Genomic DNA, 16,078 nt, shown 5'->3' with positions numbered 1-16,078 from the left:
TTAACTGCCATATAGACCTTCATAGAGATGAGGCAAACACATGAGACTGTTCAAAGCCACACATATACGTCAATGGCATAACCAAGAAGCAGATGTGAGGGTTCCTAGCTCCTGCACCAAACATGGTGTCCCGCACTGTGCTCTCCTGCTTCAGGAAAGCTAGAGCCATTCCCCAGGAAGAAAATCAACGTTCTAACTAAAGAAGGCTTCAGTATAAGGGAATCACAGACGACATGTGAATTTGTGACTCAAGGGAGCATTCAGACCCATAACCTCAGTTTTAACTTCTATAGTTCAATATACACAACTGCATCAATGCACCGTTTGTACTGCTGTCTACTGAGATGGGAGTCTCTGCACTATGTACAGATTAAAAACAGGCAACCTACGTCCAGCTTAAAGGGTTTTCATTAATAGCTGGAACATTTCAGCTTTGCTTGACAGCTCAACTCCCTCATCCTTAACTAGTCTGTCTTTTCCTTTGTTTTCCCAAAGAGTGCTTACGATACTTTAGGGTTGCATATAACAGTGCACTACCTGTTTACTAGTACTCCAAGAAGCATGTGAAACATTTGCTCAGCAGTCATCCATCCCCCAGTAAGAAAGAGAAAGAATTTTATTTTTCCTTCCAGTGCATGCCGTTTGTCAAACTGTCTTTTTACTCTCCAGACCGAGATCAAACAAGCTTTTCATTAGGCCTAAGTCTGCTAAGATCATCAGCAGGAGCTCCACATGAGAAGCTTTTATTTGTTTTTTCTTGGTTAATGCATTCTGGAAAGGAATGGAAAGGAACCGAAAAAGAAAGCACACTTTCTCTTATCATAAAATATATAGTGCCCCTGATTCTGAGTGAGATATTTTAAGTATGGAGCTTTGGAAACCTTCAGATACTTACAGCTTCAACAGCTTTCAATCCAGTCTTTATGTTGTTGACTTCCTTCTCCAGCTCTACCAGGCTGCACAGGAGACAGACACAGAGCAGATAAAACAAAAAGAGCAGTGTTAAACAGGAATACAGGGACTGTGTAGCAGAACAGACCATTGGCCCATCAAGTCTGGTATCCAGCCTCTGGCACCAGCCACAGCAGATGATTAGAAATGAGGGGAGAGGGGTCTGTTAATGCTCTGTGTTGCTTTTTGTATGAAATGTAAGATGAGGCAGATCCTGCTTGCCTGTGGACACATTAAAGATAGTGACTTTACTGGGAAGAAGCAGGGGGTTGCACTCAGAACATCTGCCCTGGGAGCTGAGCCTGACCCTCCAGCAAGGAGTGGCCAGCCTGCAAAAAGTTGCCTGACACATTACAGGGTCCCCAGATTTAGCGTACAGCCATATGCACATGACATAGATGACCTGACAGAGTATGGTGAATGAATTACAAACAACAACCAGCGTAGTTACAATATCTGATTCAGAAACAGAGCAGATATAAACATATCTGAATAAAGTAGTCAGTTTATTTACACAAATGATTTTGGACAAAATTTCTCTGGTCATCTACATCTGAATAACATCAAAGATGTCAGCAAAGGCATTTCAGGTACCCCAGCTGAAGGGATGGCCATGAGTTTGGTAGACAGCAAAGAAAGAAAGAAAACAAATAATCATTAAGTTAACAGAAATCACTGGGAACTCCAGCTCTGGGAATACATGAGGATTAGACTTACTTGACTTTTGCTGCTTCTGGAAGATGCTGCAACTCAGATTGAATATCTAGGATGTCTGGATAATTCTTCTCAAAGATCATAATCAAGTAGTGCAACAGTGTAATGTTCCTTTCAAAAAAAAAAAAGGAAGAAATGAGAAGGAAGATGGTAATGAGTAGGAAAGGAAAGTGTGAGGATTGTGGCAAAACAGTGAAAAATATTTAGGTAGGAAATGTGCTTGACTGAGCAAAACAAGCAATAGAGCAGCAGTTAGCAGTTTTGTTATTGAAATAAAAGTATCACAGACAAAAATGAATTAGCCCTTTATGAACCATTCTTACTAAAGCCCCAAGCAATATATTCCACTTCAATTTATTCCAGAAACAACAGCATGCTTCCAGCCATCTGCGTAGATGGTATAATGGAAAAGAAAATTGCATAACACTCTATACTATTCATCCTGTATATTCCACAGAATAAACAAGCAAAAATACTAAAGTGATATCAACTATCAAGGCAGAAGTGAATTTGTTCTCAGAGGCAATGTGGAAAAAAATGAGTTCACTGAGAAGAAGAAGAGATTCCTGAAGACTGAAGAAGATGCAAAAAAGATTCCTACAGTAAAACAGCTATACTTAAATAGGAGGGTTCCCTACTACAAAAGCAATGGCAGCTCAAGTAGGAGTGGAAAAAAATAAGATCGAGGAAGACACAGGAGCAGGTTTAAGATTTGTAAAGTAAATGGTGAATTTTGCAGCAGTGAATTTTGCATGTAGAGAGAGCAGCCAGCCCTAACAGCTTATTGAAGTGGGTGTTGTGTGGTTAACAGACAGGCGAGAAAGCATATGGTCACTGTTTCACACAGACTAGAGCCTGGGAACTGGAGAGAGCACAGAATCTGCAGAGGACATTTAATATACGGAAAATCAAGTCAAGCTACATTAAGGCTAAAAAAATGTTCAATGCTAGCTACACAAGTATTAGCCTTGGAATATGGAAAGGACATCATGGTAGTCAAAACAGAGTCCTGTTATTTCAAACTCTATTAGGTAGGGAAGAATTTCCTATGGCTTTTCACTGCCATTATTTATTCTGTCACAACCTGAAGTCATTTCACCACAACTGTGGTCTCAGGAGGTCTCACAAGTCAAGAAAGGTACAAGTTAGTATGAACCAGTATAGGAAATCTCCAAGGAAAACCTTAGCGCTGCTGAAGCCAAAGGTGATATTCTCTTTCCCAGTCACAGATGGATTAATTTCCAGAACCAGTATGAGGATGTGGAGCAAAACATGGGGTAACACTGTAGAGACCTGCAGCCCATGTCCATAAACAGTAAGCTCCACCATCTTCCTCTCTGCCCCCTCACAAAAAAAAACGGTTATTTTCCTTAACTGCGCTAGATACAACCAAGCTCAGTCTCACTGAGCTATGCCTTGTGTTTCTATTGCTGGTGTAGGTAGAGAGCCAGTTTATGACAGTTCTGCATCAGAAACACATCCTATGTTCCCATGTTTCACAGGATGTGTAAGACTGTGGTCAGAGATTTTTGTGTTTTCTTTTTTGCAAAACCATGGCCATAAACCTTTGGTATAAAGGGCAAATTCCATAGAAATCCTCCTTCCCCCAAAACTTGTTTCAGTTATTTGTGTAATACTACATTTTGTCATCTTTTCACAGTGTTGCAGAAACACAATCCAACAACAGATGTGCACTGTCCAAAGAAATGGCAAAATTTGAGTGCTCTGTTAAAATCTGGTCTTAAAAGCTTCAGAATATTTTAGAATTAAAAGCACTACTTAAATGCCAAATTATTTTGAATGGTCTAGAGAGTTTAAAAAACAACAACCAAAAAAACTCCTCACTTTCATTGCTACGATAGGAGATGTAGCAGCACAGTAACTAACCCATTTAGGGTCTTCTAGCCTACCTGTCTATGCTGGATTTGGTGTCCGCAATTTTGTTCAAGCTGGAGACTTTGAAGCCATATGCACTTCCCCTTTGGCCCTTGTTCATATAATTGCCAAAGGCCAGAACCACCTCCAGGAGTTGCCTCAAACGTTTGCTGCGGATGAGTTCTTTGGATGCCAGAAGAATGGCTTGAAAAGAGGGGAAAAAATGAACAAGTTATTGCACAGTGGCTGTTTTTAACATGTTAACCCATAATTTGAATTTCCCTAAATGCCCATCTGACTATTGCACAGTAAATGCTACAATGTAGTCTGTCCATGTACTGTCCTTCCCTCATCCACATGCCCAGAACCAGGACAACCAGAAGGAAGATGCACCCCATCTAACCTACAGGACACTCCTCTGAACCCAGGAGTGGGGCTGTTCTCCTATATCTCCCACTCTAAAAACATACGTAGAAAGAACAGGGGGAAGGCTTGATCTCATCTGAAAATGCAGAGTAGAAGACACTCTCCTTCTCTCTTTGATAACCAGGGATGTTGCATAGGAGCCATGCACCTCCTTGTAAGTGACACATTTCCAGAATACCACCATCCCGAGGCACCTATCCTAACTGCCCCAAGGACAGGGATGGTGCAAGGACTGGGACTGAGAAGGGAAAGGCCACGGAAGCTTTTGGCAGCTTAGCAATACTTGGTAGTACATTGACATATCTGTCAGGTCATATATACAGCATAACAACCACAATGCTGACTTTATGAAGTCAATGGGTGTAAGAAGCACATCAGACAGAATTTGTTTCCCAGAACATGATATGTCTTGGACTCACTGGATTTACAACCATAGCATGCAATGTAGCAGCACTTCCTTTGAAGACAAGACTCTTTTGACCTTTCCTGCCCCTTTATCCAACTCCTATCAGAGGCTTTAACTATACCTTCTACTTTTGGCTTTGCTTCTGCCAGCCTCTCTGGAAACTTCTTCTTAAAGAATAAGGCTTGGAGCCGCTGCTGGTAGTGGTCAATCCTGCACAAAAAGTAGAGCAAAGTCAGAACTGAACTTGAACCATATTTTGAAGACCAGGGCCAGTACATTGCCTACATAAACTAATTGTTGGATGTTGAGTCCCACAAAGTCTATCCATGGGATTATGGACATAGTTCAAAAATCTAACTCTACTTAATCCACACAGTTAGGAATATGGAAGACCTGAAGGCATGAGGTCAAGATGAAAGGGGGCTGGAAGAATTCCCGTTACTCTCAAAATATGAGAGTCATGAGATTCCTTTTTGTGTGAACCAAGCTAGGCAGAGGAGACAGATTTCTGCTTGTCATTAGGGGGCTGTCCTTAAATGACAGCATGGAGAGAGCTTATTATCAATAAAAAGTTTGTGTAAAAAATGCAAACATTTGTAATATTTGTGGGCTTCAGGGAAACACAGGGTATGATGCTGGCTCACAGACTCTTGTATATTCCCCCTCAGTGCTAGACAATCCATTTTCAATAACAATTACGGGTGCTTCTAAGAAGCACTCGGTGCATATTCACATAATGCATCAAACAGACCTGCTCATTTCAAAGAGGAAACGATCTGCCCGGGCCATGCGCTCGATTTCGTGTTTATGCTCCTCCAGCAGGTCGGTATCACTCTTCTCAGGAACAAACTTCAGTAGCTGGAGCGGCAGAGACAAACCAAACACCAAAATGAGAGATTTCTCTTCCACCATGGGGAAGCATTGCTTTGATTCAGCTATGAGACTGTAACTTCAAGAAAGTGCAGCTGTGGCTACAAACCTGACCTTTGTTAAATCTCTGCTTGCTGTTCTGTCTTTATCCTTCCCTGACCCTATTAGATTCACTTTCATTTCCAAGGGGGATTTTCCCATTTCCAAATCCTAAAGGCCATATGCTACTGTAGCTTACCCAAGGGAAAGTACAGAAAGAACTTTGATTCCCACAGACTTACTTCAAGTTTAGATTGTTGCAAACAGGAGCAGGATGCGTCCCAATCAGTGTGAACTACCCATCGTGCACACACAAAGACTCATGTATCTCTCTCAGGCCTGCCCTACTCTGCGGAAACAATAAACAATAACCAAGCCACTAGATGTGTATCTGACACTAGATGCTATTCATGTGCTGACCTTAAAAGCTCATACTTTGACAGGTTTTGGACATATCTGGTGGTAGTTGTGCTTTAGTCTTGTTATAAATATTGCCATGCACACAACCTCAGCACACACCCACGTGGAGAAAACTGCTTGCAAGGCACACCAAGCACTTTGCTTTACACCACTTCTTTAATACCTTACCCCACCCCTCAAAAATGTAATATTCAAAGGTGTGGAGCATCAGAAGCTTGCAGAGACTTTAAGAGCAGCTGCAAGCATTCAGTTAAGATGACAAGCTATAAATTTCTGAAATGGAAAAGCTTTTTGTGTATGATTAAATACTGTGACTGCACACAAAGAAGGAATCACATTTGTCATGGAGTTGAGAACTTTGTGCACTCCTAAAGAATTTTATCATATGCATCTTTGGTCAAAGTACCATCTTTCACCCTCTATAAATGGGTGAAATTGGACAATGGTGTGTTTGGTTTGGTTTGTTTTGGTTTCCCTACAAGCTATGCAGTGAACAAAGTGTAGAGGACAGAAGTCACTCACTCCCTTTCTAACCATTCTAGCAAGAATGCAAGTTCTCAGAGGTTAGAGTCCATTGACATACATGGCCTGATTCATGACATTTCCCAATGGAAAAGCTGGGGAGTGGGGTGAGGGGTAGGGGTTAGGGAAGAGATTAAGAAAAGAAAAAGATCAATGGTATAAAGATCAACAGTATAAAGAGTTACGGGAAAGTCACAGGTAAGAAGAGAGGGCATGAAAGGAAATCCCATACCAATAGTAATCATGTGTATTTTGCATCAGGAAAAGTATACCGTTATGAAATCCAAAAGCCCAAGGGATCAAATTCAAACTGAAACACATAGGGAGGGATACATGAGGGAACTACGTTTGATGACACTGGGAAAAATAACGTGTCTCATGCTCCAGCATGCAGTTCAAATCTGCAGACATACCAGTAGAACCAGTACATATATCCACATACTTTGGCTGAAAAAAGGCAGTGAGGAACTTATTCAGAATAAGATATAGCTGACTGTAATCGTTCTCACCTGCTCAAGCATATCTTTTGCTAGGTCTTCTTGTTCATCCATCTTCAAGATTGCTTGTCTGATTTCTTCATTAGACAGCTTCAACCTTTCAACAGTATCAATATTGTACCATTAGTGCAAAGTTTAAGTGACTCGGACAATTCAGAAAATAGGAGGTCTGAAAAGCTGCTCTAAAAAAGCACGAAAGAACCACAGGAAGGTCCAATATGAAGCTATGTTGCAAAGATTGAGATTTTCCAGATCATGTTTTCAGGTTTCTTTTTTTAAATCCCCTTCAGCTAATCAAACAAACATTGAAGATTATACGTTGATTAAGAAGAATCAGGTCCTCACAGATCAAAAGTGCTTCCAACTTCCCTTGTATCAAAATACCTCCCTCATCAAGTTTTTACTGTACTAAAACCCGTCAAATCCACGTGGCTAGTAAGTGACTGTTGAGTCTACATTTCACCTTTACTTGTAAATATTAAAGAGTCTCCCAGGGTAACAACTAATGACACTGATCTTTCCCTAACAGAGCTTGGTAAGTTCATTCTGTCAGCAGTCACAGATGAAAAAGGAATTGACAGCACAGAAAAGTCTGTGCTTCATATCCGATATGAAACAAGCCCTAAAAACAAGATCTTATCCAAAGTATTAAAACTATGTGCTCCTTCCCGTCTATTTCTGTCTATCTGTGTGTAATGAGTAGGGGTCATCAATTAAAAGAAAACAGAGAATGAATAAAAAAAATCCTCAAGGTCTCCACTTGAAATCCAGGGCACACCAGAACCAGTCAAAATTTGTGATAACAGAGAGCATGTTTGACAGATTGCCTGAAATGAACTTAGCAGTTCTCAGTGTGGGAGATAACAAATAAATGTGCAAGCAACAAATTCTGTCCTACCATCCCCAACCCACAACACCCTCATCACTAACTAGCAGAGTGGGGCAGAACTGAATGAACCATAAAGGAAAGACTGTCCACAAGAAAATCTCAATCTGGGGACTGAAACAGGAAAGTGTGAAAAGAAATAGTTGAGGAGTGAAGTCTGCAGTCTCCATGGGCCTTCTACAATCAATATAATTAATTAAGAGCAGAAAGAGAAAATACAAATATAAACGAGAGGCAGGCTGATGCATGAGCCAGAATGTTTTTGTCTTCTGTGCTAACAAATTCCATGTTGAAATTTCACATTGCTAATGCCATTTGGATGGAATCACATTTTTGGAGCTATGTAAAAACAAAAGAAAGAGCTTTATTTGTACAGACAGGAAATATTACTAAATCTGAGAAACTTAAAACATTTTAATGTTGCCCAATATAACCAACAGCTGGAAACTAAAATATGAATCAGCAGACATTTAAAAGCTTTTAAATATTACACCTCTTAATTAATTACTTGCACTCTGTTCCTAACTAGTCATTTTGTCTGTTTTTGACAAGGAGGGCAAACTGATACCAGCTAAGTAAGATAAAGGCTACTGAATTTCCAGAAAACCTACAAAATCAGGCCATACTTGGATGAGATAGAAGGATTAAAGGATTAGAAGGTTTACAGTGAAAGGCTGGAAACTTTTAGCTTTGAGTCATCAGTTTGACACAGATCAAAACAACAAACCTCAGTACATGGGCTTTTGCAAAAGTCCTACTGTCTCAATCAGAAAGCCGAAGGGTCTCTTTTTGCTTTAATAATCATGAATTGTAAAGTCCATGGTTGTGTGACCCTGAGCTGATCAAACCCTATTACCACATGACGATTCAGAAGCCCTTTGTTGGGTGCGGGCCTGGCTCCTAGCAGACACGCATACACATGTCCAGACTATTTGGTGCCTACAGTTTGGCAAGTGTTATTTTCCAGGATCTGGCCTTCACACAGAGGACATGTAACTTGTGACACAGGCACATAGCCTGTCAGAGGAGACACAACAGACCAACTCATGAACACCAGCATGTTGTGTTTTTTTTTGTTGCTGTTTTTGCTACTTTCACTAAAGTTAAAAAAATAAAAAATAAAAAAAAAAAAACCAAGGGTGAGTTTCATGGTTTTTTTTTATGCAAATAACTCAAGCAATTATTACACTGATCACCCCCTTGCATAGAGCAAGTTCCTGTGTGTGTGTTTGGGGGTGCAGTAAACAAGACCAACTAGAAAGGTTTGAGGCACATTAACGCCACAGAAGGTGTAGCTCACATTACTGCTGATCTCGCTATTCTGTCCAGGAGCCTGAGGACTTCAGACTCCAAGCTCCTCTGTCTGCCGCCATTCATCACCACTAAATACACTTTAAAACATCATCTGTTCAAAAATAATTGAGAGCCCCAAGGACAGACAGTTATACAAACACTTTGATTTCTTGAATGATTCTGTGCCCTGCCATCAGCAAGAAAACATCTGGCTTGGATGGTTTAGCCCACAGTAGAGAGAATCAGAAAGCTTGCCAGCCCCCTGCTGAAAAACAGTTTAACTTAGTCACTTACAGGCCTGTAATGGGGTCACAGTGCCTGCAGGTGTGCATCCTCAATTATTACCAATCCAATTACAAGTACAGAAGAATTTATGGCAAAGCAAGCTCACTTTTCCAAAGCGGGCTTGTTCCTCGTTGGAAGCAGGATGCGTTTCAAGAGCTGTAAGCATCAATAGCACAAAACAGGGATCTTCCCAGTAAAAACTGGCTGAATTACTGACCAAAGAATTGTTACTCAAGTGATTTTTCTCCTATTTTCAAAATTCATGCCCAGCCATGCAGTAGATCTTAAAGATGGCCAGTGGTAATGTGAAACACATGTGCTGCTTTAAACGGAAACAGGTGAACTGATTAAAGAGGAACCTAAAGCAGATGCGTAAAATCTTTCCATTTAGAACTGAATAGAGGCATCCCTCAGAGCCTAAAACTCATGTGGGACAGACATCAAGTTAAAGTGGAACTATGGCCCAGAAATTTACACTACAGAAATTACATTTCAGTAATTCCAGTATCTATTGGAAAGCCTGCAATGACTTTCTAACAAGGTTTGCAGATTCAGGCTCTCTTCCTCCAGCCGCTGGAGATGACTCAATTCAGAACGGCGTACAATCCAAGCTGTATTCTCTCTGCCTCACACTTCTTAACCAAATCAGGGATCTAACTCAGGAAGTAAATGTGACCAGAAGAAAACACTGTGGCCCTTTCCTCAGTTGCAACACATTCATTCATTGACAGTGGTTTTGTTTAACAGCAGCCTGATGCTGGTCAGACGAGCAACAAAAAGGATCTTTACAGAGAATGCTTCCTCCTTCTCCCCTTACCCATACATCTGGTGGCAGCCTATGGAAGTCCAACTGCTTGAGTCATCTTCAAGCAATGTTAAAACTCAACAAGTACCAAATAACTTCTGATATGGTACTTAGCCTGCCTCCCTCTATCCCCTCCGGCTTCATAAATAATCTCTATTGACTCTGCAGAGTAATTCATCACTAATCTCCCCAGGACACCTCGGCTGATTTAACACCAGCTTCACTTGCAGACATCAAGTGGTTTATTGTTTCGTCCTCTCGGAGAAAGCCGGCAGCCTGACTCTGAACATGCCTGGGAGACATGTTGCAGTTTTACATCAACTTCCCTTACATACATCCAGCGCTCGCTCATTTTTCCTTCTTAAATATGCCCATTGATTTAAGTCACAGTAACCTCCCCCCTTCGTTCCTCCCTCCCATGGATCAAAACAGAATATTTGTTGCTCATTAACCATCTCCCCCCATAGAGGAAAACATGAGTCACTTCATGGGTTTGTTCCTCGGATCTTGCTTAGCTTTTGAGAAAGAAGCATGGCTGCCTGCTACCAGAGAGCCCTGAATCTTGTTGCAGCTACATTAATATCCCATACCACATGGATCGCATTCCCACTCTTCCTTTTTCCTTGGAGAAAGGGACTGGTTGTTATTTATCACAACCATTTCCTCTTCTAACTGAACCGAACCACAGTGCTTCCAAAGATGCTAGCAATAGTAGTTGTGACACTGCTGCTTGTAGAGATGGCAGCAGTGAAACAGCCCTTGCCCCTTCCTCATGCATGACCATGACCCCACACACATGCACATACTTAGCTGCATCCTAAGGCCAGTTTGTACAGCTCATCCAAATCTTAGCTTTTGCTGACTGCAGACTTCTCCATCTCCACAACTCATTTCACACAGGTTCCTAGTTAATTCTCTCCCAAACTTTGGGACGCGAACCTTCTCTAATTCGTGAGCTCTCCTAAGGTCCTGTATGACTGCCAAGCTGCAGGCTGATGTTAAGTAGCTATCTTCTGGGAATACTCTCTCCACTTTCAGAAGAAACATTCAGGAATGTCAGGCTAGTCTAACTACAAATTCACCCAGAAGACACTGAAGCCTCTTTTTTTTTGCATCTCCTTATCTCAGCTGCCAACACATCTTGCCAGTGAAGAAGACAGTTTGGGGAACAACAGCTGGGACATGCGTCTGTGTCAATATATTGGGCAAAAATCTACCAGTGCCTTTTCAGCATTTCATTGTGAAAGTATTTTGCTAAGTGCATAAAGAAACAGGCTTTTTTTTTCTTTTACTCCTTCAGAGAAAGCTCATAAGTGGTCAAAATACTTTCCATCCAAACACTCTCAATTTCCTACCGAGAAGGATCTGAGATGGCCATCTTTCCAAGCCAAGCAGAGCAAAGCAGGGACAAACTCGGCAATCTCCAAATTACAGTGGCATATTGATGAGACAGAGGTTCATCCTTTGTGACAGCCCTGCCTACTGGTTCCTCGTCATGGTCTAAGACAGGATGGCATTGGCTGACGTGTTCAGTTTAACCCTGGGGTTTATCATACTCTGGATAGCAGTTAAAGTCATTTATTGTGGACATTTACTTAAAAACAAAAAATTCCTTAAGGAAACCAAGAAGCAGTGTTTATTGCCTAGTGTTTTTCAAGACAGCACACTGAGGAACTGAACTGCTAAGTCCAATGATCTGTTTCTGTATCAGGATATGATCTGTACCCCAAACTACCATAATGCTTGGGATCTGCCTTGATATAAGGGTGAACAATATATGGCCACATGGCAGAAAGGCGCACAGGGGTTGGGTGCACAGCAGAAAGAGCACATGGAGATTGGCATTGGCTGCGTAGCTTGTCCTGTTAACGTCTGAGCTGAAAGGGTTTAGAACCTCTGAGCAGGCAGAGCTCTGTGAGAAAAATACTCGGTCTCTTTAGTGTTCTGGTTGGAAATGATGCACCGGTCCCTTCTCCCTTACTGATAGATGTTTGAATCAACAATCACAAAAGCCACAAACTTTTGTTAAAGCTGCCTGCTAAGCCTGGATCGCAGTATCTAATGACTATGATATTCACATTTAAAACTATTTTTGTGTAGTCAGATTGTGTAGCCTTCTCCTGCTACTATATTTATGACATTTTCATAGCATTCCTACTGTTTCCAGCCTCTTGAGGAGGTTTCTGCTAACTAGCTGGGCCACAGGAATAACAAACACGTCTCAGAACAACTCTGACATAATGATTTTGCTGGAATTCAAACAAAATAACTTGTCCAAAAATGTTCCATAAATATACATTCAACCTCCGTGTTCAATGTGAGCTATGTGTCTCACAGAACCAGAGCATTTCACAGTAAGAGATGCATGCTATAGGCGTGTTCTGCAGAGAACATTTAAAGATGTGCTACAACAAAAACACTAGAGCAGTGAAAATACTATCTGTTGCTTAAGTAATAGAGGGAGAGAAGCCATACTGGTGAGAGAGGTCAGAGAAATTTCCAGCTGTGAGGTGAAAGCAGGGAAGTACAGGGATCTGGGATGGCTCTTCCAGACCACACAAGTCTGACAGTAAATCTCCAGCCTGGTGGAAACTGAAGACATCAGGAAATTCATGAGGGATAGCAGATTTCCAGTGTGACAGAAATAACCGTATGTTGGAAACACCATTAAGAAAGCCAAACTCGAAGACGGTGGGCGCCTGGACTCACCACAGACAGATGGTTCCATGTCTTGGTTGAATTATAGCCTACTGGAAATAATGTGAGATCAACTGATCTTGTGCCTGTTCAAATCCTTACAGTTGGCCTATGGGACAAAGCTTGGTTCTGGGTCCATCAGACCCCATTAAACGTGGACAAGTACATCCTTCCACTGAAGCAAAACTGAAAGATGTTGTTATCAAATAGCTGAAATAAAGCTTTTTATGAAAATAGAGATGAGAACAGGGAGAAGATCTTACAAGTTGCAGTGTTAAGTGTCAGCAAAAATTAGCTAACAATTCAATTTCCATCTCATTTCAGTCTACCATGCTCCAATCTCTCTGTGAAAGAAAGCAAGAGACATCTATTTCTCACTATAGCTAAGTTTTGGCTTGTTGGGCCATATGAAATATGAGCTCTGCCTGACCCCTTCTAACACAGTGTTAGTAAAACAAAAACATTTGAGTAGTAGAGAGAAAGAAAACCCAACCCATGCAGCTATTTTACTTTAAAGGACACGACAGTTTAGTGTAAACAAAGGGGGAATAAACTACAGGGATAAATGCACAGTTAGAGTAAATTGGAAACAGCTGTTGGCAGATGCTATGGCAACCTGAATGCTGGAGCTCCAGGCCAGGGTTGCACAAACTCTCTTTGTTTGTCACCATTTTTAAATCGCTTCTCATTGTGTGTGTGTGCACACCCACAAGTGCATGTGTAAGGTGCGCTGCGGGAGAAGCGAGGACATGGCAGCAGCCAGGGATGGTTTGTCTGGGAATGTCTCTCAGGGTTTAACCCAATGGAGGAGGAAGAAGTGGAATAATGAAAAAAAAAAAAAATGCAAGGGGTCATATAATCCTGTCAGTTATTGTCTACAGCCAATCCTCCCAATTGCTGTCTTTAACAATAGATCCATATAAGCCGAAACAGCAGTAAGAGGCATGAATATAGATAGAGGTGCCATTTTAGTTTCCAATAATTTTTGCTTTTCTAGTTGCTTTAAAAAGGAGGTTTGGGGAGGAGTAGCAATCCTGTGCCAAGCTGTAAGATCTTTCTGATATCCTGGGTGTAACACTACCCATTACAAACATTAAATGATCTAAGCCAGTGATAGCCCTGGTGATGGGCCATTCCCATAGCACAGCACAGCAAAGCTAACAGGGTACGATGCAAATTGGCAGGATCCTTAGGGACAGTGAGATCAGTCTCAAAATCTCTGTCATCCATGCTAGGCCTGCTAACAATAAGACCAGGATATTTCTTAGTGGAGAAGTTGGTGGACACAAAACACAGCTTTTCAACTCTTGAGTCAAAACTAGCAACTTGAGGCAGACCTGGCACACCTGGAGTGACCACATGCTGTATACCCTGAAGAGCAAGGCTAATGCTGCAAGGCCACTTTTCTGAAGGCAACAGGGGGGAAGACAAAGCACAGGGACTGTCCCTTGTCTCTCTCTCACTCTTTAGAGAGGATTAGGCGAGATTTATATGGTGGAAGAGGTGATTGGTGACAAACATGCTGAAGCCATCCATACCACTTCTGTTCTGGGGATAGCAAATATTTAAAAATAAACATCTCATGTCATAGCGAGTCATGGACCACCTTCCTGGATCCTCCTCAGCCCAGCCACCTGCAAACACTATGTTACCACTCTAGGAAATGTTTCGTGTGCTTACATGACTTAATCTGAACCCAGACACACTTTCACAGGTCTGTCAAACAGCATGAAAATCCTGTTGCCCCTATACCTTCAGCATCCCTCTGGCTGCATCAGCAGACAGCTGCCAACACCAGCAAAGACATGTGTTGGCAAATACTGCAAGGAGAGAAATGTAAGCCTTCTCTCCTTGCTAGTTTGGATGGCAGGGGTCCTGCTGACATGCAGGCTAATGCCACATAAGTAGCATAATGAGAGAGCCTCCATGGTTTTCACTAAGCAGTGGAAAGAACATATTCCAATCCTGGTGGTCTGGCTGCAACTTTGCTTTTAACTGTTACTTTGCTAGAGCAGACAAGCAATCACATGAAACTGTATTTTCTGCTGATCAATTGAACTGTTTTCTTGTGCAGTACTGTCACAGGTTTCCTAGCATCTGTCTCCAGCCTTGCTATCCTTTCTCTGGCAGAAAAAGCAATCTTCTCCGGTGGATCAGTGCCTGCACAAATTTGCTGCTCAGTGACAGACATCCAGCCCAGTACTCTTGTTGGTAGAAAATCATGAAAACCATACAGAGAGCTCTGATGTCACAACATTTGAAGACATAAGAGTCATTGCAGGAGCATGCAAAGACAGATCATGGTTTCCAAAGCCTACCTTGCAAATAAAAGACCTAATTATTCAATCTCTCTTCTTACATTTATCATCTTTCTCTTGAAGCACCAAAAACAACAAAGATGAACACCACTCTCAACACTGCTGTATTCCAGAGAGATGCTCACATTAACATTTAGAAAACAACATGTAGAACAAGCAGAGCCAAATGACATACTAAAAACATGGGGGACACATCACATAGAGTGAAGTGGAAGCACTGCCAAGCAGCTGCTTTTATCTGCCTATAAGTACTGATAGTTTTCTAGTGATGAGTGTTCAGATACATCTTGGTGTCTATCTACCTCTTCAATGCACAAAACGTGTGTGTGTGTGTATGTGTGTGTGTATTAAGAGAGCTAACACTTCACCAGAGGCACGTGCTTTTATCACACTGCAAGAGATGTTTGTCTGAAGTGCAGCAGGTATTAGACAGCAGGTCTAGGTGAGAAAAGAACATGTCCATTTATTAAAATTCATTCCCTCTTGCCTCTACATTGACCACAGCATATGCTGTGAGCTAAGGCTCAGCACACTTACTTGGAAAGGAGAATGACACAATTCTGGGCCCTCCGGCCATCAATCACAGAGAGCTCTTTCACCTTTCGTGTGGAGAGGTAAAGGTCTTCTGTTGAACCCATCTCTTTCTGCATATAATTCAAAAGGGGGGAAAACAGTCAGTATCATGTTTTTTCCTTATCTACTCACCCAACACTGATAGATTTAGCTGAGTGTGATGAAAAAAAAAAAACCAAAACACAACATCCCAACTTGGGAAAATCCACCCACGTGGTGAGAAAAGGAGACAGGAAGGCCAGAAGACATGTAAGTAAAGCCTGTATTACTAGACAAACTGAAGTAACTCATTACCACCTATAAGATCATCTTTGACTGAAAATACTGGACCTGATTCTAACCTATTGGACTCATTCTACTAACACTTGTATTATTATGATGTTCTGGTGTAAAATCAGGGTGACAGGAAAATTGGGCACATGATGGTAAAGCCCAGTGGTGTCACAGCATATCCTTCTGTGGATGTTTCCTGCAGAGTTTACACAGCACTTTTGAAAGGCT

At 41.6% G+C, this 16,078-nt stretch overlaps 1 protein-coding gene across 8 annotated transcripts in view; it reads right to left on the bottom strand.

Moving 5' to 3' along the window:
* Window positions 1-16,078, bottom strand: part of DAAM2 (dishevelled associated activator of morphogenesis 2) — a 198,728-nt gene that overhangs the window by 19,573 nt on the left and 163,077 nt on the right. For all 8 annotated transcript variants that reach the window (XM_083829088.1, XM_083829087.1, XM_083829093.1 and 5 more), the window contains 7 exons: window positions 15,542-15,648; window positions 6,733-6,817; window positions 5,124-5,230; window positions 4,494-4,582; window positions 3,576-3,744; window positions 1,669-1,776; window positions 896-956 (listed from right to left, as the gene is read on the bottom strand). In XM_083829088.1, the coding sequence (XP_083685214.1) occupies window positions 896-956; window positions 1,669-1,776; window positions 3,576-3,744; window positions 4,494-4,582; window positions 5,124-5,230; window positions 6,733-6,817; window positions 15,542-15,648 (726 nt within the window). The remainder of the gene's footprint in view (window positions 1-895; window positions 957-1,668; window positions 1,777-3,575; window positions 3,745-4,493; window positions 4,583-5,123; window positions 5,231-6,732; window positions 6,818-15,541; window positions 15,649-16,078) is intronic.

Source organism: Anser anser (genome assembly GCF_964211835.1).
Source record: "Anser anser genome assembly, chromosome: 3".
NCBI lineage: Eukaryota > Metazoa > Chordata > Aves > Anseriformes > Anatidae > Anser > Anser anser.
The sequence above is the reverse complement of the archived record's forward strand: the minus strand, read 5'-3'. Positions and strand labels throughout refer to the sequence as shown.